General features: G+C 50.6%; 9 protein-coding genes across 9 annotated transcripts; 6 read left to right on the top strand and 3 right to left on the bottom strand.

The window, feature by feature from the left end:
• Positions 1-294: 294 nt before the first annotated feature.
• On the bottom strand, positions 295-1,944 carry T310_3566 (epoxide hydrolase; the record flags this gene model as incomplete). Its single annotated transcript, XM_013473518.1, has 7 exons — positions 295-393; positions 447-602; positions 671-791; positions 873-944; positions 1,109-1,460; positions 1,530-1,636; positions 1,727-1,944. The coding sequence occupies 7 exons, from the start codon at positions 1,942-1,944 to the stop codon at positions 295-297; spliced, it is 1,125 nt and encodes a 374-aa protein (XP_013328972.1).
• Positions 1,945-2,853: 909 nt separating this feature from the next.
• On the top strand, positions 2,854-4,212 carry T310_3565 (Protein SUA5; the record flags this gene model as incomplete). Its single annotated transcript, XM_013473517.1, has 1 exon — positions 2,854-4,212. One exon carries the CDS (start codon positions 2,854-2,856, stop codon positions 4,210-4,212), a length of 1,359 nt encoding a protein of 452 aa, XP_013328971.1.
• Positions 4,213-4,426: 214 nt separating this feature from the next.
• Positions 4,427-6,883, bottom strand: T310_3564 (uncharacterized protein; the record flags this gene model as incomplete). Its single annotated transcript, XM_013473516.1, has 5 exons — positions 4,427-4,450; positions 4,826-5,060; positions 5,128-5,309; positions 5,373-6,235; positions 6,295-6,883. The coding sequence occupies 5 exons, from the start codon at positions 6,881-6,883 to the stop codon at positions 4,427-4,429; spliced, it is 1,893 nt and encodes a 630-aa protein (XP_013328970.1).
• Positions 6,884-7,279: 396 nt separating this feature from the next.
• Positions 7,280-13,242, top strand: T310_3563 (Cellular morphogenesis regulator DopA; the record flags this gene model as incomplete). The annotated part of the gene is made up of 7 exons (XM_013473515.1): positions 7,280-7,370; positions 7,427-7,551; positions 7,605-7,754; positions 7,820-10,104; positions 10,165-10,400; positions 10,453-11,924; positions 11,986-13,242. The coding sequence occupies 7 exons, from the start codon at positions 7,280-7,282 to the stop codon at positions 13,240-13,242; spliced, it is 5,616 nt and encodes a 1,871-aa protein (XP_013328969.1).
• Positions 13,243-13,694: 452 nt separating this feature from the next.
• On the top strand, positions 13,695-14,164 carry T310_3562 (uncharacterized protein; the record flags this gene model as incomplete). The annotated part of the gene is made up of 3 exons (XM_013473514.1): positions 13,695-13,870; positions 13,935-14,040; positions 14,099-14,164. The coding sequence occupies 3 exons, from the start codon at positions 13,695-13,697 to the stop codon at positions 14,162-14,164; spliced, it is 348 nt and encodes a 115-aa protein (XP_013328968.1).
• Positions 14,165-15,585: 1,421 nt separating this feature from the next.
• On the top strand, positions 15,586-16,637 carry T310_3561 (HIT finger domain protein; the record flags this gene model as incomplete). The annotated part of the gene is made up of 2 exons (XM_013473513.1): positions 15,586-15,862; positions 15,964-16,637. 2 exons carry the CDS (start codon positions 15,586-15,588, stop codon positions 16,635-16,637), a joined length of 951 nt encoding a protein of 316 aa, XP_013328967.1.
• Positions 16,638-16,956: 319 nt separating this feature from the next.
• On the bottom strand, positions 16,957-21,101 carry T310_3560 (Glycerol:H+ symporter (Gup1); the record flags this gene model as incomplete). The annotated part of the gene is made up of 9 exons (XM_013473512.1): positions 16,957-17,955; positions 18,014-18,595; positions 18,668-18,735; positions 18,795-19,218; positions 19,366-19,516; positions 19,573-19,739; positions 19,805-19,912; positions 19,970-20,823; positions 20,888-21,101. 9 exons carry the CDS (start codon positions 21,099-21,101, stop codon positions 16,957-16,959), a joined length of 3,567 nt encoding a protein of 1,188 aa, XP_013328966.1.
• Positions 21,102-22,109: 1,008 nt separating this feature from the next.
• On the top strand, positions 22,110-24,683 carry T310_3559 (Phosphoethanolamine N-methyltransferase; the record flags this gene model as incomplete). Its single annotated transcript, XM_013473511.1, has 11 exons — positions 22,110-22,151; positions 22,216-22,338; positions 22,399-22,552; positions 22,610-22,673; positions 22,726-22,866; positions 22,934-23,036; positions 23,099-23,356; positions 23,848-23,986; positions 24,101-24,131; positions 24,349-24,418; positions 24,534-24,683. 11 exons carry the CDS (start codon positions 22,110-22,112, stop codon positions 24,681-24,683), a joined length of 1,275 nt encoding a protein of 424 aa, XP_013328965.1.
• Positions 24,684-26,615: 1,932 nt separating this feature from the next.
• T310_3558 (Alternative oxidase) lies at positions 26,616-27,793 on the top strand (the record flags this gene model as incomplete). Its single annotated transcript, XM_013473510.1, has 4 exons — positions 26,616-26,878; positions 26,934-27,165; positions 27,195-27,224; positions 27,392-27,793. The coding sequence occupies 4 exons, from the start codon at positions 26,616-26,618 to the stop codon at positions 27,791-27,793; spliced, it is 927 nt and encodes a 308-aa protein (XP_013328964.1).
• Positions 27,794-27,976: the final 183 nt, after the last annotated feature.

Genomic DNA, 27,976 nt, shown 5'->3' with positions numbered 1-27,976 from the left:
TCTCGGCTAGCCCCGGCACCCGACGTCACTCGGTGGGATTTAATCTCACAGCAGAATATCATTCACGATAACTCTGATAGGAAAACAAAAACAGAAAAATGAGTCTTGTGAGAATTCTGAACCAAGAAGGCGCATTATCCCTACAACTGTTTTTCTTCAAGTAATCATTTCAAACAGAACATGGTATTGAATTTCTCGTCTCGCGTCTTGGAAATAGATTAAGACGAAATAAATCAAGACACGGAATCCAAATTGGTCATAAACCATAATGAACAATTATGTCTGTTTCTTTCTCTACTTCCGCTGCGAGATCCCCGGCCAAATCTGCTGGACAAAAGCTGCCAGATCCTCCGCAAAGTCCTGGGGCCGTTCCAGTGCAGCGAAATGACCGCCCTGCAAGAAAATCAGCAAGACGAAAATGGGACAGGAAGCTTTCAAGGGCAAACCTTCTCATGTTGTCTCCAGAACACCAGGTTTCCTGTCGTTTCGATCCATGATCTGGGCACTGGTACCAACTCCATTGGGAAATAGGAGAAGCCAAACGGCTTGCGGATATACCATCTTGGATCCATGGTCGCAGGCACTTCAGACGGCTGGAGAAACTGAAAAAGAGTTACTACAACGGAAAAAAAAAGGATATGGGGAAAGATAGCATCAGTATATCTCATACCTCGCGATATGGATAAATTGATCTGGGAAATGTCTCTGTGAGCCAGTACAGCGACACGGATTCCAGGATAGTCTCCAACGGGAGAGGATCATCAACCCAATCGAGGAACTTTTCACCAATCCTGTGGATGGATTTTGTTAGCAAGAACTCGAAGATGAAGACAATGTTTCAGCCCCCTTCACTTGGAGCTCTTTCGACATACCAAGCTAGCAATGCAATTGGACTGGCCGCGAGGACATGCCCAATGGTGCTCGGTCGAGTGCCGTGCTCCATACTGTAAGCTGAGCCATTGGAGGCGAACCATTGCATTCGCGCTAGGCCTCGCTGTTCGATTTCAGAGAGAGGGGCGTCTGGTCCGTTGGGTGGCTTCTTCATGGGGCAGAAGTTCACTGGGGGATTAGCTTAATACAAAATGACTAGGGGCGGACATTTACTTACAATGTACCGCTGTTGATATTAAAATCCTCATTAGCATGAGAAGTCCAAAAAGTTTGATCTTGGAAGGTCCAGTACGTGCCTTTGCAAGACTCGTAATCGACTGCCAGCACTCGACCAATTCTGGAGCCGATATCACCCCCTTGTGCCACATAGCCGCTTTCAAACCCAAGATTGACCATCAACTGATTGATGATCCGCGCAACATCGGCGGTACTGAAATTCTTGTCGAGTGGTGGCCCGGACGAGAACGTGTAACCGGGGAGCGACGGGACCACGAAATGGTAAGGCAAGGTGCTTGGGTCGTACTTGTCGCGAAACAGCGACAGAAGAGGCAGAAACTCGAGGAAACTTCCTATAGTCCAAGGAGGATCTATATCAGCAAGGCACGAAATGGGCCATGAATGAACTCAAGAAGCATTACCGGGCCACCCATGCAGGAGAACAATGGGCACTGCGTCCTTTTTCTCGGAGAATAGGGCCACGAAATGGATTGTCAGCCCCTCGATTTTATACGTAAACTGAGGGAAACTGTTTATCCGCGTCTCAACGGCTCTCCTGGTTTTTCAATGGCATCAGCTATGAATGTATCGACGTTGGCCCCAACTCCTAAGGAGGTACCAGTCAAGCTTCTTCCATTGGTCCTTGGCTGACGACAGCCATTCGGTGGTGATCCCGTATTTACGGTCCTGCTGCGATCCTTCGTATGTCTCAGGCGCGATCTTTGAGAGCCTCACCAGAATCTGCATCTCTTTGATGCGCTCATCTGGTATGGAGGCTTTGAACGGAGTTGGGGCATTTCTTGCTCCTGAAGGAACAGTGCCGAACGGGAGAGCCATGTTGGATGGATGGCAGCAAAATGTGGCTATATCGATAATCTGTTGTGGACAGATGGTGTTTTCCAGTTGTAGCCATGAAGTATATTCGGTGACTATGTCTCTTGCACCGAAAACTAATTATTATACCCGAGCCCGACACCCTCCACCCCCCCCCCTCCGCTCTATCGACGAATTCCCCATCGACGCTGGACGCTATAGGGACCGCAACGCGGGCATGCCGTAATTAATAATACGGAGAATCAACACGGAGAATAAATAAAAGCGTGACATACACGCAAGACCACTTTTAGCCCAATTACACGAGCTTCAGGATTCCAGGCAGGGAGCCATCTGTCGGCTTGAGAATCACTCTAAGTTCCTTCTAAATCGATGCCAATAGGCAACATTGAGAAGTCGATAGAAAATCCAGTCTGCATGTTTCTGTGCCTGATCATCGAGGCTTGCTCCTTTGGGAAATGCGACGTCATCGAAGATTCGGGCAAAGCACCGTCGCCGATAAGATTAACGTCCTGGAAAATTCCGCGCTGACCTCATCACCCACGCCGCCATCCTCATGCCCAGCGACCTTGAATTTCTCCGAAAAGACAATCTGCAGGTATTTGGCCTAGTCTGTTGGAGCTACTTACTGGACTAATATTCCGTTGATCTTTTTGTTCCAATCCATCCCCGCCATACCAATAATCTTCCCCGCGTCTGTCGCAAATTTTATCCGCTGCCGTGATCCCGCATAAGCTCGCGTCACTCGCCGTCAACTCATCTTTACATACTTCGCAGAGGAGGTTGAAAAAGGAGTTGACGCTCCAACGTGTTTTGTGGGCCTCAGGGCTCACTGCAGTTACCAGTTTGCCGTCGTCGTTTATCTCCACTGCAGGCCGCTATCGGCGCATCTTCAACCGTTGTTTCGCGACCATGGCGGCCCGGTCGACGCGTATACTGCCAGTCCAACGACTGAGGAAGGCTCCTGAGAACCAGTCCATTGCAGAATGGTGGGCGACTGAAAGCAGTCGAGGAAGTCCCGAAGCGGCCGCGGTCGCTGAAGCCGCTGAGGCTTTGCGGACCAGCGACATACCCGTGGGATTTCCAACGGAGACAGTATACGGGCTTGGAGCAGATGCGACACGGAGTTCTGCGGTGCAAGGGATATACAAAGCAAAACAGAGACCGTCGGATAATCCGTTAATTGTTCACGTCGACTCTATTCAAATGATCCACCGGATATTGAACCCCAAGGAAGGGAAAGGCGCAGCCTCCTCAGCGACCAGGGAATCCAACTTGATCCCGCCCATTTATCAGCCCCTGATATCGCGATTCTGGCCCGGTCCTTTAACGATCCTCCTCCCCAATCCTCCAGACTCTCCTCTCGCTAAGGAAGTCACAGCGAATCTTCCCACTTTTGGCGTCCGGATGCCAGCCTCGGATTTCGCACGCCTCCTCATTCACGTCGCAGACAGACCGCTTGCAGCACCCTCTGCAAACGCCTCGACGAAGCCCTCCCCAACGACTGCGCAGCACGTGTACCATGATCTGCATGGCCGGATCGATCTTATCCTTGACGGTGGACCTTGTGGTGTGGGTGTGGAGAGCACTGTCGTGGACGGGTTGTCTGATCCACCCGCTGTGCTCAGACCTGGTGGGATCGGGATTGAAGAGCTACGTTCCTGTCCAGGCTGGGAAAACGTGAAAATAGGATATCATGATACCTCGTTGCATGTGAAGGAGGTTCCGCGGGCCCCAGGGATGAAGTACAGGCACTATTCGCCCAAGGCGCGGGTGGTCCTTTTCGAGCCGGGTTCGCACTCGACGTCTGTTTTGCGCTATGTGCGAGACGACCTCAGGAACACCGCCGTTGGCCTGCACAGCATTGGCATTGTCCGGACCAAATATTGGATCCCAGGGCTGGGACTAGCCTCGGAGGAGCAACTATCCCAGACGAAGAAGCAAGAACCATCCCCTCCTCAACAAAACGAGAATGGAAACGATCAACTCAACACCTCCCTCACTCCAATCTCATTCGACGTCCCGATCGATTATGATCACGACATCTCACCTCCCCCGTCATCTCTACCTAAAACAAAGAAAGTATATGATCTTTCCCTGGGAGCGGACACAGAGTCCATCGCTCGCGGGCTGTTCTCCGCCCTCCGCACCCTGGACGAGTTGAACGTCGATGTCATCTACATCGAAGGCATCCCCGATAACGAGGGGGACCTCGCGGCTGCCGTGATGAATAGACTTAGAAAGGCAGCCGAAGTAGGGGTCAGAATATAGATATAGACTGCTTTTTTCCTTGATTTTTAGGAAAGACTTTTTTTTCTTTGACGTTACTATCTTGCTATCTCATCTCCAGCATTTTGCATACATGGTCTGGTCTGGTCTGGTCACTGTGTGATAGACAACAGATAACAGATAATATGCGTAGATAGATTGGATGGTCTAGGGGGAAAGTCTAGCATTCTGGAAAAAGAAAAAAAATTTTTTTTCATCAGTCAGAAGAAAATCCTAATTCCTATAATTATAGTTATAAGACGGGGAAAGATTATATCTTTCGTTTTGGGTCGGTTTAGTTTCTAAAAGTAATTCTAATGCGGTAGTATGCCGTTCACACGTCTAATTTAAAAAAAAAAGGGGGAAAGGGGGGGGTTGGAGAAACTTAGAGAGAGAGAGAGAAGCAGAGCAGGTCTTTGTTGAATTTGTCTCTAGTAAATATTTATAGTCGCAGAAAAAAAAAATAAACGAAACGAAAAAGAGCCATTCACAGAACAGCCACAGCCAAGAAGAAACAAAAGCATCGTTCTTCGTCAGAAAACCTGCCAGTACCAACTAGTCAGTTACCTGCTTTCTTTCTTTTTTTTTCTAAGGCCCAAATGATAGGAAAACATACCGCCCCGCCAATAATGAAGAGCCTCTCCTCCTCCTGCTGCACCCATCGGACGATCTTGTTAGCGCTCTGGGCGAGCGCGTTGCGGTTCGTGTTGGGTCCTGCCACGCAGTAGAACTCGAAGATGGGCGTCACCCAGGCGAACGAGCTTGCGGATCGGGAGACGCTGTGGTGAACCTTGACGTGGGTACCTCTTGCATGGACGCTGTCGTGGAGGGCGTTGTAGGTTGATATAAGTCTAGAAGAACACTGTTAGAGATCAAGTCATAGCAAGGCATAGTGAAGAAGACTTCGACTATGCTTACCTCCGATGTCGTGTGATGGATGAAAAGTCTGGGTCGTAGCTGGACATGACGAATTGGACGTGCGCCTTGGATTTGTATATGAAGTGGCGCAACACTGTTCCGGGGACAATGTCTGTTGGAGAAGGTCGCCCTCTGTCAATGGCTTCCTTTATGATCTTGATGCTCCCGTTTTTCTCCATTTGCTACATTGTAGCCAAAGGTTAGCGATGGGGAATCTCAGAAGGGGGGAGGAGGGAAGAACAAACCTCAACCAGAGCATTTCGCATCTCTTGCATTTGGAAAAAGCTCTCCTTGTCCGTACTAATTAAGATGATGGCAACTGACTCGTCCTTCGAGGGACTATTTTCCGCGGCGCTGCCAGCTTCGCCACGAAGATCGAGAAAGCTGACATACATATAGAGATACCCGGAACTATTAAATCCAGGAAGGCAGACGGGAATCCAGCTCTCTCCGCCACCGGCCTTCACGCCGTCTGCTTCGAATATCATGTTGAATAAAAGTTGCAGGTCTCCAGGATGCAACGAATGCTTCTTTGGGCGTATCACGCTCACAAGCCGGCCTCCTGCGGCGACCAATCCATAAAGCAGACTGTCTGCTCTCGTCTTCAAAAGAGCATTGTTGATGACCTGCCGATGAGACTTGCGGATTTTGAGGCACTCCAGCGCCGAAAGAAGAGTAAACGGTGAGCCCCTGGTGAAAGAATCGGCTAGAGATGAGAGCAGAGTCTCTGTGCCCTGCAAAGGCCGCTTCAAATCTGTAGATGGTCGAACCGAAAAAAGACGTGTCAATGTTGGAAGGGTCAGAGTCGACAGGATCTGCATATACAGCGCCTCGAGCTGTAGTCTGATATGGTTATCGCTCTCCCATATCCGACTGATAGCGACAAGATACAGCGGTCCTTGAGTCAGGATCACAAACTTCGTGTCTCCGGCAGTAAAGCTCTTTAACGGGTCGTCTGAATCCTGATAGAAGGAAATGATCGTCTGAATGATGCCGACATAGCTTGATATTAAACCACCGTCACCATGTCTCGTATATATTGGTTTCCCAGCAGCGGAGAGAATGAGATAGTGCTTGCGTTTTGCCTTCCATCGCTCGAGAAGCAATTCTATAGATGACTTGTCAGCGCGCAGATCCCTTCAACAAGCTGCGTCTATAGTCACGAACCCTCATTCCGACCGTCTTCCGCCAAGTCGCCAATAGGCTCGAATTCTTTAACAAAGTCGTCCTCCCCATCGTCTTCAGGAAACTCCGGAAGACTGAGAACCTCTACCTTCCCCTGCTGTTCGTGGGTGGCATCTGTGATAAAGTCCCCAAAGATGCTCTCTTCTTCACCTCCCTCTGCATTGGGCACGTAACTTCTGATGCTAGCAGTGTCGCCCGCTTCACTCCCCCTGGCACTTGTCAACTGACTCAGACTGGGTTTGGCTTTTAATCCTCTGCCCAGGAGGTTACGGCCAATGCTGGAAAAAAGGACCTCTCTGGGGACGTCCGGATTGGTCTGACTGCTGATGTCCTTCAAGGACAAGGCTGTAGTCGCCTGCGATTGTAAATTCGGCCTTGTTGAGGGCCGTGGGCTTTGAGGAGAGTTGGAGAGCGGATTGTTGGTTTCATCCAGAAGATTGATAGTCCCAGGTCGAGGCGGTGCAGGCGGCCGTATTCCTTCAGAGCTCGAACCTGGGTTCAGGGTGTCTCCAGTGTTGGATCCCTGCTCTTGCGCTGCAGTTGGGAGCTCATCTTCCCCCCGAGTTTCCATTCTCCATCAATCTCATGTTGAGGCCATAGAATGAAGTAGCCAGTGAACATGCGACTATCGCTCGGACACCCAGTCAATGGTCGTATGTCGCATACATTTACCTCGCCGACATGGTATCAAAGGGACTCCCATTGGCGTCGTCGTCGAGGAAAATAGCACCTCGAGGGGTTGCGTTGACGTAGCGGGAAGCGGGCTGTTAATTAAAGTCGGAGCTTCAGGCGGTCACTGCGGAGTAGATCATCGCCAAGTTGCATGCGTGGCCTTCTGCTCCATCCCATTCCCTAGGTGCATTTGCGCTCGACAACGCAAAACTTTCGGGCAGGTCGAACCATATGTCGGAATTATGATGACGTGCAGCTTCGCCGCAATCTCGACTCGACTTCCGACACTTGCATCATGAGCCTTGATCCGGGCGGCTTCACCAGGGCCAACTCCCCCGCAAGCTCCGACAGCTCTCTGCCTCGTTCGCGCATTCGTGACAATGAAGGTTATTCTTCCCATTGCAATTATGATCGGACAGAGATTGACTTGCGATAATTCTAGAAGCTTTGAAAAAGGACAAGAACTATCGTCGCTATGCTGCCACCGTCGAACGCGCGCTGTCATTGTTCGACACCGCATTGCAAGAATGGGCCGATTACATCTCTTTCCTCAGTCGCCTTTTGAAGGTACGATGCCTGGTGGTCAATGAGTGATGATAATCTGACAATTCGATCTCTAGGCGCTTCAATCCCATCCTCCTGAGCTCCCAGTAGTCCCGCACAAGACGCTCGTCGCGAAAAGACTCTCACAATGCATGAACCCCTCCCTTCCCTCAGGGGTGCATCAGAAGGCTTTGGAGGTCTACACATATATCTTCTCCTTGATTAAGGTATCTCCGGTTCTACATTCTGCTGCACTCGTGTCGGGGCTGACGTGACACCTATCTTGGACCAGCCGGAGGGTCTTTCTCAGGACCTTCTCCTATACTTCCCCGGACTTGCGCCCACTCTGACTTTCGCCTCTTTGTCTGTGCGACCGCTGTTTCTGTCATTGATTGAGTCCTACCTTCCCGAGATAGACCCAGCGGCTATCCGTCCTGCTTTGAAAGCCATCATCCTTGCACTACTCCCGGGGCTGGAGGAGGAAACGAGTGATGATTTTGAACAGACTCTTCGTATCATCAACAAGTTTCGCGATGTCGCGAGCCAAATGGACATGCGGAGACCTAGCGTGGAGGAAAATAATGGTGGGCAATACTTTTGGCAATGTCTGTTCCTCGCGTCAATAACAAATCCCAGCAGGCGGCTGGGTGTCTTAGCGTACCTCAATCGTCACCTGCCGAAACTTGGAATCACGAATTCCAAGGAGGCATGGTCAGGGAAAGAGGATAGTCAAGAGATTCCAGAGGACGCTATGGCTGTTGCTAATTCTGTTATTTCCCCTGAACCTGGTCTGCTCATTCGTTGTTTTGCGACTGGCTTAGCTGATGACCAACTTCTCGTTCAACGGAATTTCCTCGATTTACTGGTGACACACCTGCCACTGCACTCCCCGATTTTACAATCGAGAATCACGAAAGATGATTTTGAGAAGTTGGTGATAGCTGCTGCGGGAGTCGTCACGCGAAGGGACATGAGTCTGAACAGAAGACTCTGGGCATGGTTTCTTGGTCCAGAACCGGCCAGCGTAACGAACGAACACCCGCACCTGGAGTCGCCCAAATCAGGAGCTGAAAAGTCAAATATGCCTGCAGCAGATGGCCAGGAACATTCCCAGTCTCAATACTTCAGCAAATTTGGATTGGATCCCCTGGTGCGTGGCATTCTCAAAATGATCAATCGGGAATCCACAATTCCGTCTGAAAGAAGCCGGCCTATTCGTATCTCACTTTCCCTGATGGACCGCTGGGAGGTGGGTGGATTTGTTGTCCCCGCCGTCTTTCTGCCCATTATGCGAAGTGTCCAATCCTTTGAAGGTGTAGCATCAAAAAGTCAATTCGACGAAGTCTTTAGGAGCGCAAGCGCCTTTTTTGACGGCGTTGAAAGCAGCCTCATATTTTCCGAGCTTCTTTACCTGGTAGATCTGAGTCTTGATGGTATCGACGCCGATTTCGAGAAGAAACTGGACGACCTGAAACTTGCATACTTCATAATTGCCAATTTCAATGTGCGGGAAGAGGAGATGCTGCTGATACATATTCCCTTGCTGATCTTGTCAATTCTCGTCAAGACGGGCCAAATAATATCAGAAACCAAGGAATCTCAACTGAGCCCAAGTTTGCGCAAAGCCGCAGTCCAGCAGTTGATCAAGCTTCTGAATCTCTTGGTCGGCTTACTGCCAGAACGAGCTTTCATTAGGAAGGCCGCCGCAGAAAAGCCTGCCAACACTCAATCTTACCAGATGGAACTTGACGGATCGGAAATCCTGAGGAAAATTCATTCTTTCTATGACCAGAGCAAGGACAGCCTTGATCTGCCCCCTCTCCCGTTCACACCAAGAGCCATTGGAGAGCTTATTCTGCGCGAAGCTCAAGGATTATCGATGTTAGCATTGGCGGTTACGAATAACGTTTTGTCTGCCAAAGAAATCTTGAATCTCCTTATAGCCTTGCTGAAGAAGATCCCCAAGTCTCGAATACTTCGAGATGGTTCCCTTTATACGGCTTTCCAGAACAGTATCAGTTCCAATGAAATTGAATTGAATACGTCGACATTTTCCGTCATTTCATCGATCACTTCTACCGCAACTACTCTCTATACCGTCCATACACCTGGTTATTACGTTACCTATGAACAATTGAACGATCTGATACCTGAGCTTGTGCGGCATTTATGGGCCTTCTTATCCTCGAAAAGCCCGAAATTCCATGTTGAGGCGGTACGCTGTCTATGGCTGTTACACTCGGTTTCGTGGTCGGATCACCTTGTCGAGGCTGCCATTACGTCGTTGATGTTGGAGCCCATGTCAGCTGGATCCCACTACGTTTGTAACGTCGAAAATGCGGAGAAATTCTTCGTCCTGTGGAACCATAGTCACCATTGGACATACGAATCTTCCACAATGCGTCAAGCTGAGGAGCAAGCTTTGAACGGGAAGACCTCGGAGCAAGATCGGTCACTGTATCAAACCTCATTGCTTGAGCGCCCTCTTTTTATCGTCTTGGACTTGCTTTCACAGGATGTCAATGAGGCCTCACAAAGTGCGCGTGATTGGATCCAAGATTTGCCGTCTATCCAGAAGTAAGTCGACGCCATTCCTTTCGTTGCTATGTGTGGCTCTGTTTATTAATGATGGTAAAGGGTCTTATATATTGTTGTCTCAAAGCTCGAAGGGCTTTTGACACGCGGCACTGCGGAGCGGGCGCGAACAGATAGCAGCTACGGCTCTGTTTCGCCGGATGATCTTAGGGAGTGCCAATATCTCTTGCAGACATTGTCTCGAATTCTCTCCTGTCTCTCGCACAATGGATGGGTCACACTTGTTTCTCATCCAGTTTCACCGGTCGAAAAGCCTCGGGATGCCTCGAATGCTGATGGTAAGTCTCTTTTGGATGTCATGGTTGTTCTCAGGCTAATTTCTTTTGCCAGAAACCGTGGAGCAGAGGACCTTTCAAATGGCGGTCGCCGATATTGCGCTTGCGGTGCTTAATTCCAGGCCGGAACCTACGACAAAACTGAACTCTGAAGAAGCGGCGTTGCAGCAGACCGCACTCCTGGTCCTGAAACAACTTTTAATGGGAGTCGGTTCCGAGCAAATTGTTGAGTCTGATGTCCACATCACTCTCATAGACAGATTGTTTGTCGCTCTAGACCAGGGCAGCGACATTGTGCAGAGTACCATCATCGACACCCTTCTTGTCGCACTGAAAATCCGATTTGCACAGGTTTTTCAGCCTCCACCGCCTACAAACTCAAAACATCGGCGGGCTGGCTCTCGCGACACTATCGTGAGCACATCATTGTTGTCGCTGAGCACTGAAAAGGTGGATAAAGTACAGCAGACGCCTCCGGTGCCACAACCTCCCCCACAACTTTTGGACTGCCTTCTTAAGGGTATCAGCTCTCCAAATTCAAGGGAGGCGTTAGACAAGTGGATACTGTTACTTTGTGAAAGCCTTCCTCTGTACGCTAAGGGCATATTTCAGATCCTTCTCACGCTCGTGGAATGCTTCTGCAGAGAGATCCGGTCTTCGTTCAACAATCTTCAAGAAGTATTCAAGAAAACGGAGAATTGGTCGAAGGATCGCTCAGAATATGTCACCATAGCTCTGTTGACAGGGCTTGAGACGTGCCTCGCTACTGCTCATGAGCGTCTGCGTACCGATGAAGCGAATGCGCCGTCCGTCAGGAGTCCTGACCAGCCGCAGGGATTCTTTGGAAACATGGTATCAGGAGTTTTCACCTCAGAGGGGATGCCAGGGCGTAACTCTGCGAATGACAGGTTGACAGTTCTCCTTTGCTTCCAAGACGCCGTTCGATTGTGTTTCTCGATTTGGTCCTGGGGCGCCATTAGCAAGGGCGGAGCATCCCTGGACTCGGAATCTGCGGCTTCTTTCCAGTATACTTCATTAAGGATGAGGAATCGGTCGCGTCGTCTACTTGAGCATCTGTTCACTGCTGAAGCACTTGAGTGCCTCGAAACATTGGTGGAAATGTGGAGCAAATCTGGTCCCTCCGAGACAAGCACGGCAGTTCATATCTTCAACCTCCTCCATACCCTGGATGGAGCTCGGCCGAAAATCACAATTCCGGCAATCTTTAATGCTATATACAGCCGGACAAATCCTTCAGCGCTGGATCCAAGTCGCAAGTCTGCGATGGCATCTAATATTTCGGAATCCGAGTTAGCGGCGTTCTTGGTGACTTATGCCAGGTCGCTTGATGACGACGTGCTCGACGAAATATGGTCTGACTGTACTACTTTTCTGAAAGACGTCCTTGCGAATCCTTTCCCGCACCGGCAGATCCTACCGCGCCTTGTTGAATTTGCCGCAATTCTTGGGGCGAAGATGGAGAATACGAACTTTGGTGAGGATCGCCGAATGAGAAAGGAGCTTGGTGTATGTTTTTTTTTCCTTTTCCACTACTTCCTGTACTTCCTGGTACTGATGACGTTTTTAGGATTTACTACTGCGTCTTCTCGCCGCTATATTTACGAGCAAGCCATTAGGCTTGTCCCAGGATCCCGGCATGTCAGGAAAGCCTCTGTCGGACCAGGAGGGCGCGTCGACATCTCATGCAGGGCCCGATGATATGATTAGCATTTTGGCCGTGTCATTACCAGCATTTATCACGACCCTTGGCGAGTCTGACCGCATCAACAACGCCATGACCAGTATCTCTACCAACGTGATAGGGCCGATATTTCGATCTCGTCTCTTCCCCAACAATGTCAACAAGAATCTGTTGGCTCTTTTACAGCAGATGTCCAAAATTTCGACGGCTTCGAAGCTGTGGAAGAAGGATATTAACGATGCTTTCAACGACGCGCGATTCTTCGGCTCGCAGGTCGATCTTGTCAAGGATGGTTGGATGAGTCTCCTTCGCCAGTGGGTCCTAGTGGATAGGGAGCGATTTCCAGAACTGCTGTCACGTCTGACGCCTCCTACCTCTGCTGGAATTATGTTTGGCGTTGGCGCCTCTGCTGCGAGGCTTGAGGCCGATCGTAAAGCGCAGCTAAATTTGCGAAGGATCGCTCTGCTTATTATTTCGGCCGATGATGACCATTTTGTTGCCGAGCTTCCGGGTCTTCTTCAGAAGCTGGAAGATCTCAATACAGCCACGAATGTGTCTTCGCCGTCGTCGGTAACGAAAGCGGAAATATTTATGGTTCTCCGAGCTCTTGTGTTGAAGACGTCTGCGACGCATCTGGCGCCTTTCTGGCCTTTCATCAACACGGAGCTGCAGGAGGCCCTCTGTGCCGTCCCTCAGCATCAACAATCGGAGCTCTACAACCCTTATTCAATGCTCCAAGCGTGTAAGCTTCTTGACACGCTCCTCGTCATGGCTCCCGACGATTTCCAGCTGCAAGAATGGCTCTTCGTGACCGATACGATCGATGCGGTCTATCCTCCTGGGCGCTGGGAGCCCGTAGCGCTTGCGGACGAGGTATCTCAATGCTTAGGGCCTAGGGATTCGACCTCGCCCATACCAGGAGATCTGAATGATACGCACGAGGTCAAGCGGCCGTGGTTAACCTCCGACCGCATCCGCGAAACGGCGAAGGACGAGATTGTCGATCTCATTTTGAAACCCTTCTTTGACCGTCTCAGCATTTACGCTTTTGAGAGCACCTACGGCATGGGCGTTCCGGACCGGGAGGCGTGCAGGGATGACCTGCTGGCCGATCTTTTCAACGAGAGTACGATGGCGAGTTGATCACTTCTGAGCATTTCAATTGAGCAGGACTCTTTGTACAATTGTTAGAATAGCTAGATAGATTTTGCAATTCAGATGCCAGATACCCGGCGATTATATATAGACATACGTGTACAGCAGATCATTGTCAGCAGAGTAAATTAGCCTCAGACTAATTTCACATTTCTACATTAAATGCTATACTGTCTTCTGTCGCTTTCGCTGTGCTGGAAGCAGTTACCGGTAGTAGTAATACCCGTCAACTGGCCGACTCCATCCTCACCCCGCCAAGCCCCGTCATCATCGATCGGGTGACATCTGCGACAACCGTCATTCCTACCCCGGATGGAATCTGCGACGTAAGGGGGCCATCGCAGGGCTTCTTTCTCCCTTGCCAGTTCAATTTTTTGAATGCGGAATTCTAAGCGACAAATCTGATATTTATTTACAGTTTTTTTTCTCTTGCAGCAACCATGATTCGCCGACCGGTCGTTCCGCAGCTCCTGCGCGCCGCTTCTTCGCTGCCGGCGGCCAGCATCTCCAACACCGCACGCGTCATCCCCCGGCCATTCTCGACGTCAGCGCCTGTCCTGAACACTGCCAGCACGACGCTTCCTCCACGGAAGCCCGTGGGCGCTTTCAGAGGAGGGTTAGTTCTGCATCTTTGTTTATTGCGCTGGTCGTTACTGATTTGATTAATTGTTCGATGCCAGACTGTTCGGCTTCCTCTTCGGTTCCGTCGTTGCCGGCGTGTCAGTGTACTACTATATTCTCGAGGAATACAGGGTGTCGAATGAGCAGTTGACGGATGATATTTACGTACGTTTACCGTGTTTGAATGCGCGTTGTTTCAATACCCTGGATATTGAAATTCAAGGGCATGCTTGTACAATATCACTCTGGAAACTGGTCGCGAAGTTGGGCATTCTCAGCTGCGTTTTGAATCACAGCTTTACCCTCTGTTTTCCCGGCTTCGTATTTCGTTTTCTGTGGCGATATCTGCATCCTCAGATTACATAGGATCAAGCTGCTGACGGAGATTATCTTTCTTCAGGCCCTACAAGCTGCATCGCAACGACTCAACGGATACATCACCGAGTTGGAGACGAAGATAGATGAGCTCCAGAAAAAGAAATAAAATAATGATGGCGGACAATGTCTTGATATACTGGAGATGATGAAGGTGCCGTGCATGCATACTCCCTGTGCGATGTTTCTTTTTTCGTTGGTTGTATTTTTCTTTCTGGGCGATAGCGAATATACCAGTGTTGCATACCGTGCCTATCTGCTTTGTGTAAATTTATGCAGAATTTTCTTGTCATTGGATCGGTTTTCTTCATTGTCTGCGTCCTCTGAGACTCCAACATTTCGTTCGGCAGGGTTTCTCAGTACAACGAGACAGTCTGCCTATGCTCCTGGGCGGAGAAGTGAGATGCCTTGATCGATTACATTATATCTTGATGGACCTTATAAAGATTGAATATACGCGTACGTGGATCGACTGCACACTCGGCCCATTATGCGGTAGTGATACTTGAATGGGGTCCATCGACAGTCGTCATTTTGATATATTATACTTGAAGGAAAATCATAAGGATCATCTTGACTTCTTTACAACGTACAGCAGTACTAATGATGCCAATGCTTTTTTTATTTCTTTCCTGCCATTGCTCGATTGGATACGTAATTCCAGTGTACGAGACCGACTGGTGATGTTTGTTGTACAACATAGAACTGTAAATGGATATGTCTCAACTAAATAATATAAAGACAACTGACAGATGCCTTCCTTACCATTTCCAACGATATAATTTGATATTCATCTGGTAGATACAGGATCAACCTGACAGAATTCCGAGATAGAGCACGCAGTTCTGCCAGCACAATCCCAAAGGCGGTGTGCTTCTTCTACTGTATATGGAAGGCGGTATGGTTATATGCTAGCCTAAATAGGAAAGTCATGTGACTCTGAAACCTCGCATCGAAAATCACTGATTTCAGGCCTTGTCCGACATGCCATTTTCTGGTTCAGCATTCGGACAAAAGTGCACAAGAGGTTTGTGCAGCTGCCTCTAGTCAGGTAGGCAAGGTCACCTGACCTAACATGACCCCTTGCCAGCAGTGCTCTGCTATCACTTTGTTCAGCGTGAATGCATGTGATGCACTGCAAACACTGCAAACTGCCATGGAGTCTTGGACATTCCGCGCTGGTTCCGCCATTCTAGAACCGCCATCATCCAAACCATCCATTTCCATGCCCCTCATTATTACGACCTCACCATAGACCTGTATCCAGAGGGGGATTAAAAAAAAAGTCAATACTGGATTAGATAGATATCATCGAGATCGCGCGCGACAAACAACATGCCCCTCGTCGAAGTCCTCAACACCACCTCATCCCACACCACTCCGGGATGGACCTATGTCCCCGACACGGGCATCGACCCGTCCCAAGCAGCCATCAATCAGACGACGGGGAGGAAACGAGGCATCCGCGAGCCCGGCGGCCGGACGGACCTGACGTCGCGACAGAACACGGCCATCATCCGCCATCTGGCGGAGCTGGATCGTGAGAATCATCGGGATGTGCAGATACCGATTCCGACGAAGAAGGATGCGCCGAAGGATGCTGCTGGGAGAGGTGTGTATCCATCGTCATCATCATCATCTATCAATCCATCTGTCACCTTTTTTTAGATCTGTAGTATACTGATCGTCGACGACTGACTCTCGCTATCCCAGTTTCCCGAGCCAAAACCACGCCCAACGTCCGTCGCATCCTGCAGTCGCAAAAGACGTTCCGAAACTACCTAGACGACGAGGAAGCCGCCCTGGCGCAGGCGCAGAATGCCGGAACGGCGGCTTCTCAGCGTCCGGGCCCCCCGAGGATGACCAAGATACCGTCGCGAAGCACAACGCCTGCTGTTTCGAAGCCTGAGCAGTCTCGCAAACAGCAGCGGAAGTCCTTGCCACCACCATCTACTGCGCCGACAGCACCGGAGGCTCCAGCTGGAAAGGGAAAGGGAAAGGAGAAGGAAAAGGAACAGCAACAGGAGCAGGAGCCGAAACAGGAGCATGTCCAAGCCCAAGACCAGGACCAAGACCAACAGCCAGAAGATCCGGAGGAGCAATACCCCAAAGGCCTAATCAAGACTGAATACGACAACGACCCCCTCCTGCGGTCGTACATCCCCTCCGCCCCCTCGGAACGCATCATGCAGATGCTGCTGGCCGAACCGCCGCTGACATACAACGCGGCGCGCGCCGGTCCTTCGACGTCAGGGAAACCGCCGCGATATTTCTGCACTATCTGCGGGTACTGGGGCAAGATCCGGTGTCGGAACTGTGGGGTTCGGACGTGCGGACTCGACTGTTACAAGATTCATGAAGATTCGCGGTGTGGGGCGTTCTTTTAATATGATTTCAAGGTGCTTCGCTGCTGGCTCGCTCGAAACTGATTTGATATTTCTGTTCCGTTTCGGCACTGTCAGAGCCAGCTGGCAGTTAACTGTTTTTGTATTTCTGCTGTATAGATACCCCATAAGCATTGTTTTTGGTCTTTGTATGTGATTACTACATGTGACGCAACCATACCAGATGGACGCTAATGAATAAATTATGAAGAAATGAATGGACCAAAAAATGTTGCTTAAGAGCTACTACCATTACACGCATGCAGGTATAAACAATGCTCCGGAGTAGGTTCCCTCCCACAGGCACAAAGTACAGGGCTGCCTAATACTTCAACACAATACCCGCCCTCCGCTCCGACTCCCTAACCTCAAACATGACCTGAACACCAACAAACAAGGCCGCGCAGGAACTGAGGAGGAAAGCCACGCCGGACCACGAGCCCACGATGCCGGCGAGCAGGCCCTTCAGACCGTCCAGCCCCAGGGCGAACCCCACCAGGTTGGCGATCATCATCATGAGGATGTTCCCCACGGCGCCGATGCCGCAGAGCACGCGGTACGTGTTGGGGCGGTCGCGCCAGCGGTGCGGCGGGAAGAGCAGGCTGGCGATGACTTCGGGCAGGACGAACAGCGTGATCAGCCACCCCCACATCAGCAACCGGAGGTTGATGTCGTGCCAGACGGCGACGAAGGTGAAGACGGTGAGGGCGTTGAAGATCCGGCGGGCTTGGGAGAGGATAGGCGAGGATTTCTTGCCGGATGATGATGATGAGTGTCGTCCGCCGCCGCCGAGTGGAACGTACAGATATCGCACGATCCAGCGGTTGAAGGAGCGGTGCCAGGCTCGCCAGAAGGCGAAGGCGGAGTAGTTGTTGGACATGCACCGCACCATGTTCTCTGGAGGGTCCATCCCGTCCAGGAGCGCCCATAGCCGGAAGAAGCGCCACGGGATCAGCAGCTTCAGCCAGATGATGTGCAGGTTGAAATAGCCCAGCATGCTTAGCTGGCCCGGCGTATATTGGGACCAGTCGGTGGTTGCCTTGGAGATGGCCACGGCGTAGATGTAGTGGAGGACAACTTCCATGCAGAGCAGCGTCAGGCAGAACCGGATGCCGTAGAGAAGGGTGCGGATTGGCGTCACGGCGGGTGACGGGTATCTTTGCTGGGAGATGTAATCGTTGAACGTGAGGATCGGCCCCGTCAGGTAGAGGGGTGAGTACAGCACGTATGCTACGTAGTATAGGGGGTTGAAGGACGCCTGATCCGCCGGAATCGCTACGCGATCACGTTCCGACAACGAGGCGGGATCTAGTTGCTTCTTCTTAGGGGGGTCAGGTCTGCAATTCATCATGCGGGAGGGCAGTTTCTGTCCGGCTTACCTCGATTGGACTGCTGGACCGATAGTCCAGACTCCAGTAGTAGTCCATATTGAAGCTGATCATGCGGAGAATGGTGACCTTGAACAGGATCTGCCACCGGGGCATCAACCCGCCGAGACCGTCCAGCCATTGGGCCCACGCAACAAGCCGAGGTTCCTGGCCCGGAGACCATGTGTCGACGGAGGTGAGGAGCTTTGCGATGCTCGCCAATGGGTAGCCATCGCATAACTCGTTCGCAAAGAGAACACCGAGGTTGAATATCCACGTAGCAGCGGGAATATAGGAACGAGGCAGGTCCTTGGCGATTTTGTAATTCAAATACAGAATCAGCAGTATCTTTGCTGCAGAGATGCCGTGAAGAGCGACGATGAAGACGAGAGCGAAATAGTAGTCAAAATAGGTCCTCTGCTTCAGTCGCGCATCGGCGGCGGCGGCAGTTGTCGACGCCTTGGGCCCCTCAGACTGGGCCTGCACGGGCAGGAAATAATCGTGGACGCGACGGAGGAGAGGGTGGAAAACCAGCAGCGCAAAGAGATACGGGATGTTGTCGCGGAAACTCGAATACTGGGCGTCCGAGTTGTCCTACAGGAATGCGGTTAGCGACTCACCCTCCTCTTCCGGAACGAACAGACACGCAGGTAGCAAGACACTCACAACTTTGCGGCCGGGAATCCACCCAGGAGACAGTAGATGCGAGTAGGTGGGATAAGTAGGGTGACTCTCTGCGAATTGTCAGTGATGTCTGCCATGGAAGAATAACGAAGTTTCAATAGATACCAACCCTGCGAAACACCAATGACGGTTTTGAACATCAACGGCACGAGCGTCACGAAGACCAGATAATATACAAAGTACTCTGGCGTCTTCCACCTCGACGGCGAGGCGCCGTTGGCAATCTCGGACGACCTGGCATCTTTGGCAGAGGGATCCGCCGAGGCGGACGGAGACGATCGCGTGTCAGCCGCGGCCTTGAGGGGCGTGTTCGCGGGGACGGTGAAGCGAGTGTCGAGGGTGTCGAGGGAGTAGAGCCTCCGAAGCCAATAGAGGAGACTCATCGTACAGGCGGCATCGCGAGCGGGAGTAGGAGAGGAGCAGGCGTTGAATACAGTAAATATTAATCGATCGGCTTGAAGTTGTTCGGATGGCACGTAAGCCAGGGGCCGCGGCCGCTCATTGGCCAACCCCGGATCCCCACTACGATTGTACTGCAGAACGTCCATTGCGATGCCAAACTGCCAACTATTACATCTTTATCCAATATCCACCATAACTGCCGTTGGAGTCGTCTGTACATCAGCCGTAATACTCCATCACATCATCAAAGCGCGTCATGCCTCCACAGTGCCTGTCACCACCGCTCTGATCCCCTTCGAGTCCAGCTTGGGAACACCGACGAAAAAGTCGCGAGCAATACGGACATCGTCCACCGTTGTCACGAAGTTCTCCAGCTCAAATCGCCGTAGCACCGTCGCCAGCGTCAAGTACAACTCGGCGTATGCCAGACTTGGAAGGAGTTAGGGTTAGCATAAGAATCTCTGAGAGAGAAAGCTCTGACGTACTTGATTCCCACACATTGCCGGCTTCCTTTCGAAAAGGCCACCAGATACCGGTCGAGACGGACGCCCTTCTCCTGTGCTTCGATCCATCTCTCCGGTTTGAACGCTTGAGGATCGGGAAAGATGACTGGGTCCATGTGGACGAAGTAGTTTGACTCGCTCACTGGTATCTATGCGACTGAGTTAAGAATCATACGAGAGAGAAAACTTTCCGCAGGTTCAGATCATCACCTACATTCGGAGGGATTATCCACTCCTTGTATTTGAGCGGCTCATGGGCCACGCGTGGCAGCCGGGTTGTCACCCCGTGCATATGTCGGAGACCCTCGCTGACCACTGCTGTCTGGGACCTGTGTCAGCTCGCAGTTCCAAGACAGAAGAATCTGTTGGCTGGATTTACCAGATACGGCAGTTTCTCAAGACGAGATAGCAAGCTTTCGCCAGTCGGTTTCAGCGGCACACCGAAAAGCTCGTCGCGAAGCTTCTGCAGTTTCGTTTTGTCCTGCAGCAGGTAGAAGGTAATGATGCTGAGCGTCTTTGCGGTCGTTTCGCTTCCGGCGCCTACCAAGGTCTGGCCCTCGTCTTGCAGCCGATCGGCTGTCTTCTCCTCGTCGGGAAGATCACTGTCGAGGACGGCTTGGAAGATGGTCCCGGTGGCCTTCTTGCCCTGGCGGTTGTTCTCCAAGGTTGTTTCCACCTGCTTCCGAATCATGCGCTGCCACGATACCAATGCAGCCGCTTTGGGGTTCAAGAGCCTCAACACCGGCAGAGGGGTCGACTTCAGGATGGGGAGCGCCCAAGGGAACTGGCGCAGGAACACACCGTTGGCAGAGCCGCCAACCACGGTTTCCTTCCACTCGAGCTTGAAGTCGTCCTCGGCGAGGTAGTTGTAGCTTTCACCATAGGCGTAGTGGGTGATGATGTCCATCGTGAGGGCCATATAGGCGGCATCCAAGCGGATAACCTCCTTCGTCTTCGCAGCTTGGGCAAGTCGTTGGCACAGACGCTCGATCTTGTCCCAGATCAACGGCTCCGTGTTGGTGATTGCTCGCTTGGAGAAATACGGATTCAAGGCGGACCGTCGCAAACGGTGCAGGCTGTGAGAGACGGTGGCGAAGCTCGACGTGGGCGCTCCAGCAAGAGCCGTCCAGTTGGCATATTTGTCGCGCTTCTTGGACGCGGGGGCGTAGAGCTCCTCGTAAAAGTCCGAATCGCGGATATGAAGCTCATCAGGGTTGATTCGAACAATTGGGCCTGTTTTACACGCCGTGAGCTTACATCTACAGTCACGGAAAACCTGACGAGGTTTAATAACTACCGTATCCGTCATGCAGCTCCTGGATCTTCCAGATAAACAAACCCCGGCGAACAACGTCGTGGTAGAACTCGTACCACCCGGTCAGGGCCGCGAGTCGGGGCCCGGGGAACTTGGCCAGAGGGTGGAAGTAGAGGCGGTAAATGGCGCCGGACAGGAGATACAAAGCCCATGCGGCTAGAGCAGCCAAGGACACATTGACCAACGGTGAGGACATGATGAGTCGAAAGCTATTAATTTCTTTTTTTGTTTCGCTTCCCCCAACGAGCATCCCGGTCAGGGTGTGTACATGTAACAACGGTCAGAAGCATAACAATGACAGAGAGGCAGCTGAGGCTGCAGACATGGGGGCGAATAATGTCGAGTACTCATGGTGCAGTAATAATCCACAGTCAGCACTATAGTAATAGTAATAATAGTTAGTTAACGACCTGAGCTCAGATCTCAACAGCAGGGAATACATGTAATGCGTACGTGTAGGCATGGGAGAGTTTCAAAAGAACTGCAATTTCAGCCTATCTATCTGAAATAAAACGAAATTGCAATACTTGCACTCCATCCAACCAGTCATATCGCGTATCGTAATTTTGCAGCTGCAAACTTGACAACTTTCACTTTCCAGAAGTTCTTCTGCAGGTATCTACTCCGTATACTAGATACAATCTACTACAGCCTGGCCAGGCAGGTCACTTTTTAGCTCATGCGCTAAGCCTTCAGCCTTCGGGACTTCCGCCCCCTGGCCCAGCTTGCAAGGACGATCGTTGGCTGCCAGCAGCAGCGTGGCTCGTGGGCTGCACGTTCCCGGTTCCGCGAGCCAACGGAGCTGCACAACGTGGGCGGAGGCTCGTGCGCGTGAAGAGAGACATCGCCACGGTATACTGTTGCTACTGCATCATGCTGCTGTTATTGGTAGATCTAGCTGTAGCTGTCATCGGAGGGGTTCTGTTGCATCGTGGAAGGATGAGCACTGTCATTGCGGTCAGATCTATCTACGGAGTTGAGGTGCATGTCGCAAGCAAGCGGTTCATGCATGTGTGGGGTTTGTCACGGTCTAGCTCTTGTAGAACGTGCTCTAGAAGCTGATGACTGGGATTGGCGTAAGAAGGGACAATGATAGAGTGTACAATATAACAGAACGGAGCACTAGACATTTGCAGAGCCTTCACAACCTTGGAAATCTGTGAACTTTGAAGCTGCAGCATCCGGCAATGTAAATCCTGACAAGATGGCTGACCAAGTGACTCCAAACGAGCTGATTGAGGCCGATGTGTGTGCATCTGTGCAGTGGACTCGTCTACAGAATAGCATGTTGATTTCGTCGTGTTTGCCAGCCCGACAGCGACGAGTTTGACCTTGAAAGCATCGACAGTGATCTCACCTCCCTATCGTCGTCCATCTACAATTACAAGTACGAAAACGGCCGGACCTACCATGCATATCGCTCAGGATCCTACGTAAGACCAAGCATTCGACCAGCAGCAATCAATTTGGACTCGAAACTGATGATGCCGCAGGTCCTCCCCAATGACCAGGCGGAGCAAGACCGGCTGAATCTCCTGCACCATGTCTTTCGACTCTGCCTCAATGGGAACTTGTGCAGGACGCAGTTGACGAATCCCCAGAAGATCCTCGATGTCGGCACTGGTACCGGAATCTGGGCGATGGAGAGTAAGAGAGCAGCAGCTCACGCATGATACGCTTGGTAGATCGTTAACAGGTGTGCAGTTGGTGATGAATTTCCGTCAGCGGAAGTGATTGGAACGGATCTGTCTCCGATTCAGCCTGGCTGGTTCGTAGTAAATTTCTTGCCCGGTGGTGAGGTAATTCTAAGTGACTCGTAGGGTACCACCTAATGTTCGCTTCATCATAGACGACGCCACGCAAGAGTGGGAATTTCCAAAAGAGTCCTTCGATTTCATCTACGTCCGTGGGTTGGCAGGAAGCATTCGAGACTGGCCCAGTTTTCTCGAGCAATGCTACAGGTGAGTCGCTATTTTACGTCAATATCGAAATTTCCAAACTGCTCATTCTGACCAACTCCTTTTGCAGGCACCTCCGACCCGGAGGCAAGATTGAACTTTCGGAATGCCGCACGCATATGGAATGCGATGATGGCACTTATCCCCAGGACAGCTTCACATTCAAGTGGATTGTAAGAGCAGCAGTCTTCCTGTGAACTTGAATTTGACCGACCTGATTTATCTCTGCTACCAGGCTGAATTCAACAAGATCTCGCATTCACACGGCATGATTTTCGACATGTTCCCCAACTTCGAGGGCCTCCTCCGCAACGCCGCGTTTGAGAAGGTCGAGATCATGGAAGAAGTGTGTCCCATCGGCACATGGCCCAAGGACAAGAGACTCAAGGAGATTGGCCGCTATTTCCGTGCGCAGTTCTTGGACGGCGCCGTGGACAGCTATTCCCTGGCCCTCTTCACCCGCTTTGGCGGCTGGTCACGATTAGAGGTGGAGGTGCTTTTGGCGCATGTCCGCGACGAGATCAAAAGCAACAAGATGCACGTGTATACGCACTGGTAAGATGGCCGTTATCGGCCCCTATCCATGGTCGAGATTACAGTCTGTTTTCTGACCGCGAGCAGCTCGTTTGCGACAGCGCAGAGACCGTTGAAATGATCCAGCGTTTCGATCCCGCACTATATATTGAAACGGATATATCACTGAGAGAATGTCCTCAATGGACGTAATTTAGTAGAATGATAATATGTGATACCAACATGATGAGACTTTGACAATGCAAGAGGAAAAACATTTGAATAATCAACCTTAAGCACGCAAAATTCTAACGCCATGTACATCCATACTATCAACTAAGTTGGAAGTTCTTGAGATCCAAGAGAGAGTCACCTTTCCATGTGTCACATGACCTGGGCATCTGCCCCACTCAGGTCGACAATCGGCAGTCAAGTGGGAGGACTCCACTATACGCGCTATGATGATATCAGATTGAACACCACCACCTGCTCAACACATTGCAAGACGTTCCATCTACAGAGTGCATCCACCCGAGCTGGATTCTAGGAAGACAAGTAGCCGATCCCAAGCACGGCTTTCTGTTATCAGCCCGCCATGGCGATCAAACGTGTACGTCTGTCTGGCTATGGATAATACCTAAATCCCTGCATACAACGTCCCGTCCATTCCTAATGGAGACTTGCTATGTAATAATAATGACGATGGGCTAACGGAATCGATCAGGTTGCGTTTCGAGTTCACGGCACAGTTCAAGGTACGTTTGTTCCGCGCCGAATAATCTGTACAGTACAGTACATGCAGGGAAAACTAACTAACCGTTCTTCTGTGTACCAGGTGTCAGCTTTCGGTATGGCTCGAGATAGGGAGTCCTCTGTTTGACTTTCACATGACAATTGGGGCTTTTTTGGGCGTTCCGTTTGTCCAGCTGCAGGACCACTTGCTAAACCGGGTCTCTTCTATGTTGTTCGCAGGGACTTTACCCAACGAAAGGCCAACGGCTACGGCGTGACTGGCTGGGTGAAGAATACCCCTGACGGAAAGGTAAGTGTATGTGATGATCTTTCCTAAATTCGTGTTTGACAAAAAAAAAAGAAAGAAAAGAAAGAAAACATAGTTTCAATGGTTCATTGCTGATCCTTCTCATGCAATAATATAGGTAGAAGGCGAAGCCCAAGGCGAAGAAGAATCCGTCCAGAAGCTTCTCCAGGATGTGAACCAGGGTCCCCGCCTGGCGCATGTGGTGAAGCTGGAGAAGAAGGAGATCGATACCCAGGAAGGCGAGAGCAACTTTGTGATTCTAAGATGAACAAACAACCTTTCGTCTCTGGTTGATGCATTACTGTTCTACGGGTTCCAGTTCTAGCCAGGTTTATTCAATAATGATGATTAGCAATGATAATGTGAATTGATAGTTCTGGATCAGACTGGTTACCTAATAATGCCATGATACCTACCTCGGAAGTTCCTCTACACATGCATCTTCATGATTATGCATGCATGTACTGTAGACTTTCTTAAGATTATGCATACGGGGTATTCCCTTGCCTCGCTCCTATGTGGAGCCTGTTCTCCAGCATCCATTATTCCTCACATCTACTACTTACTACTAATAGCAATCCCAGATCCGATCCGATGGCCTACCTAGGTAGCTGCATCAAGTAGGTAGATACCTAGATAGATAGGTAGATAGAGTACCTTAGGTAAGGTAGGCAGTGTGAGGCGTAACATGTGATGTCATCCCACTCCGCGAATGGATGAGATGTGCGGATACCAGATCTGGAATGTGCAATGGACCAATCACGGCAAAGACAAAAAAAGCAGCTTCTGTTACTGCTAGGAGGAACTACCTACTTTTTCTTCGAGTGCATTCGAGGGGCATATGCGCATGTTCTACGCGCGTGTTCTAGGTATGTCCGTACGTACAGTCCATGTGCATGTGGTAGAAGTAAGGTTAAGATTTCTCACCGATCGCCACACCACATGAGGTTTTCTTTTCTGTCAGGTGACCAGTAATTTTTCCCCGATGATGATGATGAAAAGAAGTCCGAGATATTCTCGTCTTCCCATTGTCTTTGAGATCACGAGTTCAATCAAGCGAACAAGGGAAAAGGAAAGGAAAGGAAAGGAAACATGCTGAGTCATAGATAGATCTCGTTTGATCCCGCAATCTCCCGACATGTCATGTGCCAGCCCAGCGGACAAGAGAAGTATATGGAACAGGACGGTAAAGATACTGTAACTTCGTTACACCGGGGGTGGCGCCGCCGCCTCGCCGGGCCGGGCCACATTCGGGATTTTCATTTCATACTGCAGGCTAGGAAGGGATGATGGATGATCTACGAGATTGTTCCAGTATGCTATTATTATTATTATTATTGTTGTTACGGGGTAAATAATAATCACGGTTGTCTTCTTCTTGACTTGACTTTCTTGTTCAATACTCCGTAGTCCCGGCTTTCTGGTAGAGGAGAGAGAGAGACATGTAACTAACTAATTGAACGAAACTTACCGTAATCGGGCCGAGTTCAAACGAACGAACCAACTCCTTTTGGACGAAACAACGACATAGTTCTGGATGATGATGACGATGACGGTTGACAGACACCGACCCGGACCCGGACCCGACTGACTGACTGAACTGACATTCGGTCGGGAAAGGCAAGGCAAGGCAGTGGGGCACTTCTTAGTCAATGATCCATATTCCCATCCCTTGGCGATTTTCACATGGCCAATCTGGGCCTACCGAACTAGGTAAGTGTATAAGGTGCTCCAACTTTCCCCGACATAACCCCGAAGGTATTGAGAGAACGATAATTTTTTGGAAAAGGGGGGAAGAAAAAGAAAACCTATTCGAGATAGGAATTGATTGATTGATTGATTAGTTGTGTCTGGTTTGTTGCTGTTTCCTTTATTTTATTTTTTTTACGTGGCGGTGTATACTCCGTAGTGGTGGCTCAGGTCAGGTCAAGTGTATTTATAAGACTTTCCCTTACCTCTCTCCTAGGGCAGGACTATTAGTACTCGAATATAATCTTCTTTGATAACTGGCTTTCTATTTATATTTATGACTCAGGGGGGTTAAAAATAAATAGCGTCGACGATACCTCCATCCTTGATCAGATCAAGTTCGTTCTGCATCACAACTTAACTCATTCACATACCGTTATTCATTCACACATCGTTCACACATCGACTGTTCCCAGACATCTTGATTGACCTTGACATACCTTGAACTCTCATGTACTCGACCACCGCTACGGTGCCCATTAGGGCCGCCTCGGCCCTCCCAAAGGCCGCTGCGCGTGTTCCCGTCGTCCCCGGAGCCTTGAGAACGGCCGGTCTGCGTGCCAGCTTCGTCGCCTGCAATGACATTGCACAGAAGAACAGCAACAATGGCAAGCGCATGTTTTCCTCTACGCCTCGTGCGGCCCTCAAGGAATTCTTCCCCAAGGTAGAGACAAAGCAGATTGTGGACGTGGAATCCGGCTGGCCGCATCCTGTGTAAGTACACCCTGAGACGATGATCAATCGTTCGACTGATGCTGACGTTCATCAGTTACACCGACAAAGAGATGCGTGAGATCAAGTACGCTCATCGCAAGGCGCAGAACTGGGCCGACTGGATCGCGCTGGGGATGGTTCGACTCCTCCGCTGGGGTATGGACACGGCAACCGGATACCGTCACCCTCCAGAGGGCAAGCCCTTGCCCAAGAAGTTCGAGATGAATGAATGCAAATGGTTGACCCGGTTCGTCTTCCTGGAGAGTGTCGCTGGTGTCCCGGGTATGGTGGGAGGAATGCTCCGGCATCTGCACAGTCTGAGAAGAATGAAGAGGGACAATGGATGGTAAGTTCAACCATTTCTTATCGATCTGATCTGATCAACGTCCACTGACAAAAAATTAGGATCGAGACCCTTCTGGAAGAAGCCTACAATGAACGCATGCACCTTCTGACCTTCATGAAATGGCCGAGCCGGGCATCTTCATGCGTCTGATGGTCCTGGGCGCCCAGGGTGTCTTCTTCAACGGCTTCTTCATCTCCTACCTCTTGTCTCCGCGCATCTGCCACCGGTTCGTCGGCTACCTCGAGGAAGAAGCCGTGCTCACCTACACGCGGGCAATTGAAGAGCTCGAGGCCGGCAAGCTGCCCAAGTGGAAGGACATGGACGCCCCGGACATTGCCGTCAAGTACTGGAAGATGCCCGAGGGACACCGCAAGATGCGTGACCTGCTGCTGTACGTGCGCGCAGACGAGGCCAAGCACCGCGAAGTCAACCACACCTTGAGCAACCTGAACCACAAGACAGACCCCAACCCGTACGTGGCCAAGTTCCGGGACACCAACAAGCCGCGTCCTAGCAAGGGAACGGACCTGGTGAAGCCGACTGGATGGGAGCGTGATGAAGTGATATAAATTGATTGCACCACTCCTTTTATCTCTGTCTCATTATTGTCTTGTTTCTCTCTTTCGTTGCTGTTGTTGTAAATCCCCGTTCCTGTTCTGCTGACAGTTGTATATATATACCTTCTGACGACTGCTGGATTCTTCCTTTGCAAGCGAGCACAACATGGCGTTGATTGATGTCAATCGTTTGGT

The sequence above is a fragment of the Rasamsonia emersonii genome, assembly GCF_000968595.1.
Source record: "Rasamsonia emersonii CBS 393.64 chromosome Unknown ctg1118621760073, whole genome shotgun sequence".
Taxonomy (NCBI): Eukaryota; Fungi; Ascomycota; class Eurotiomycetes; order Eurotiales; family Trichocomaceae; genus Rasamsonia; species Rasamsonia emersonii.
Note: the sequence above shows the minus strand (reverse complement) of the source record. Positions and strands in the feature narration are given on the sequence as shown.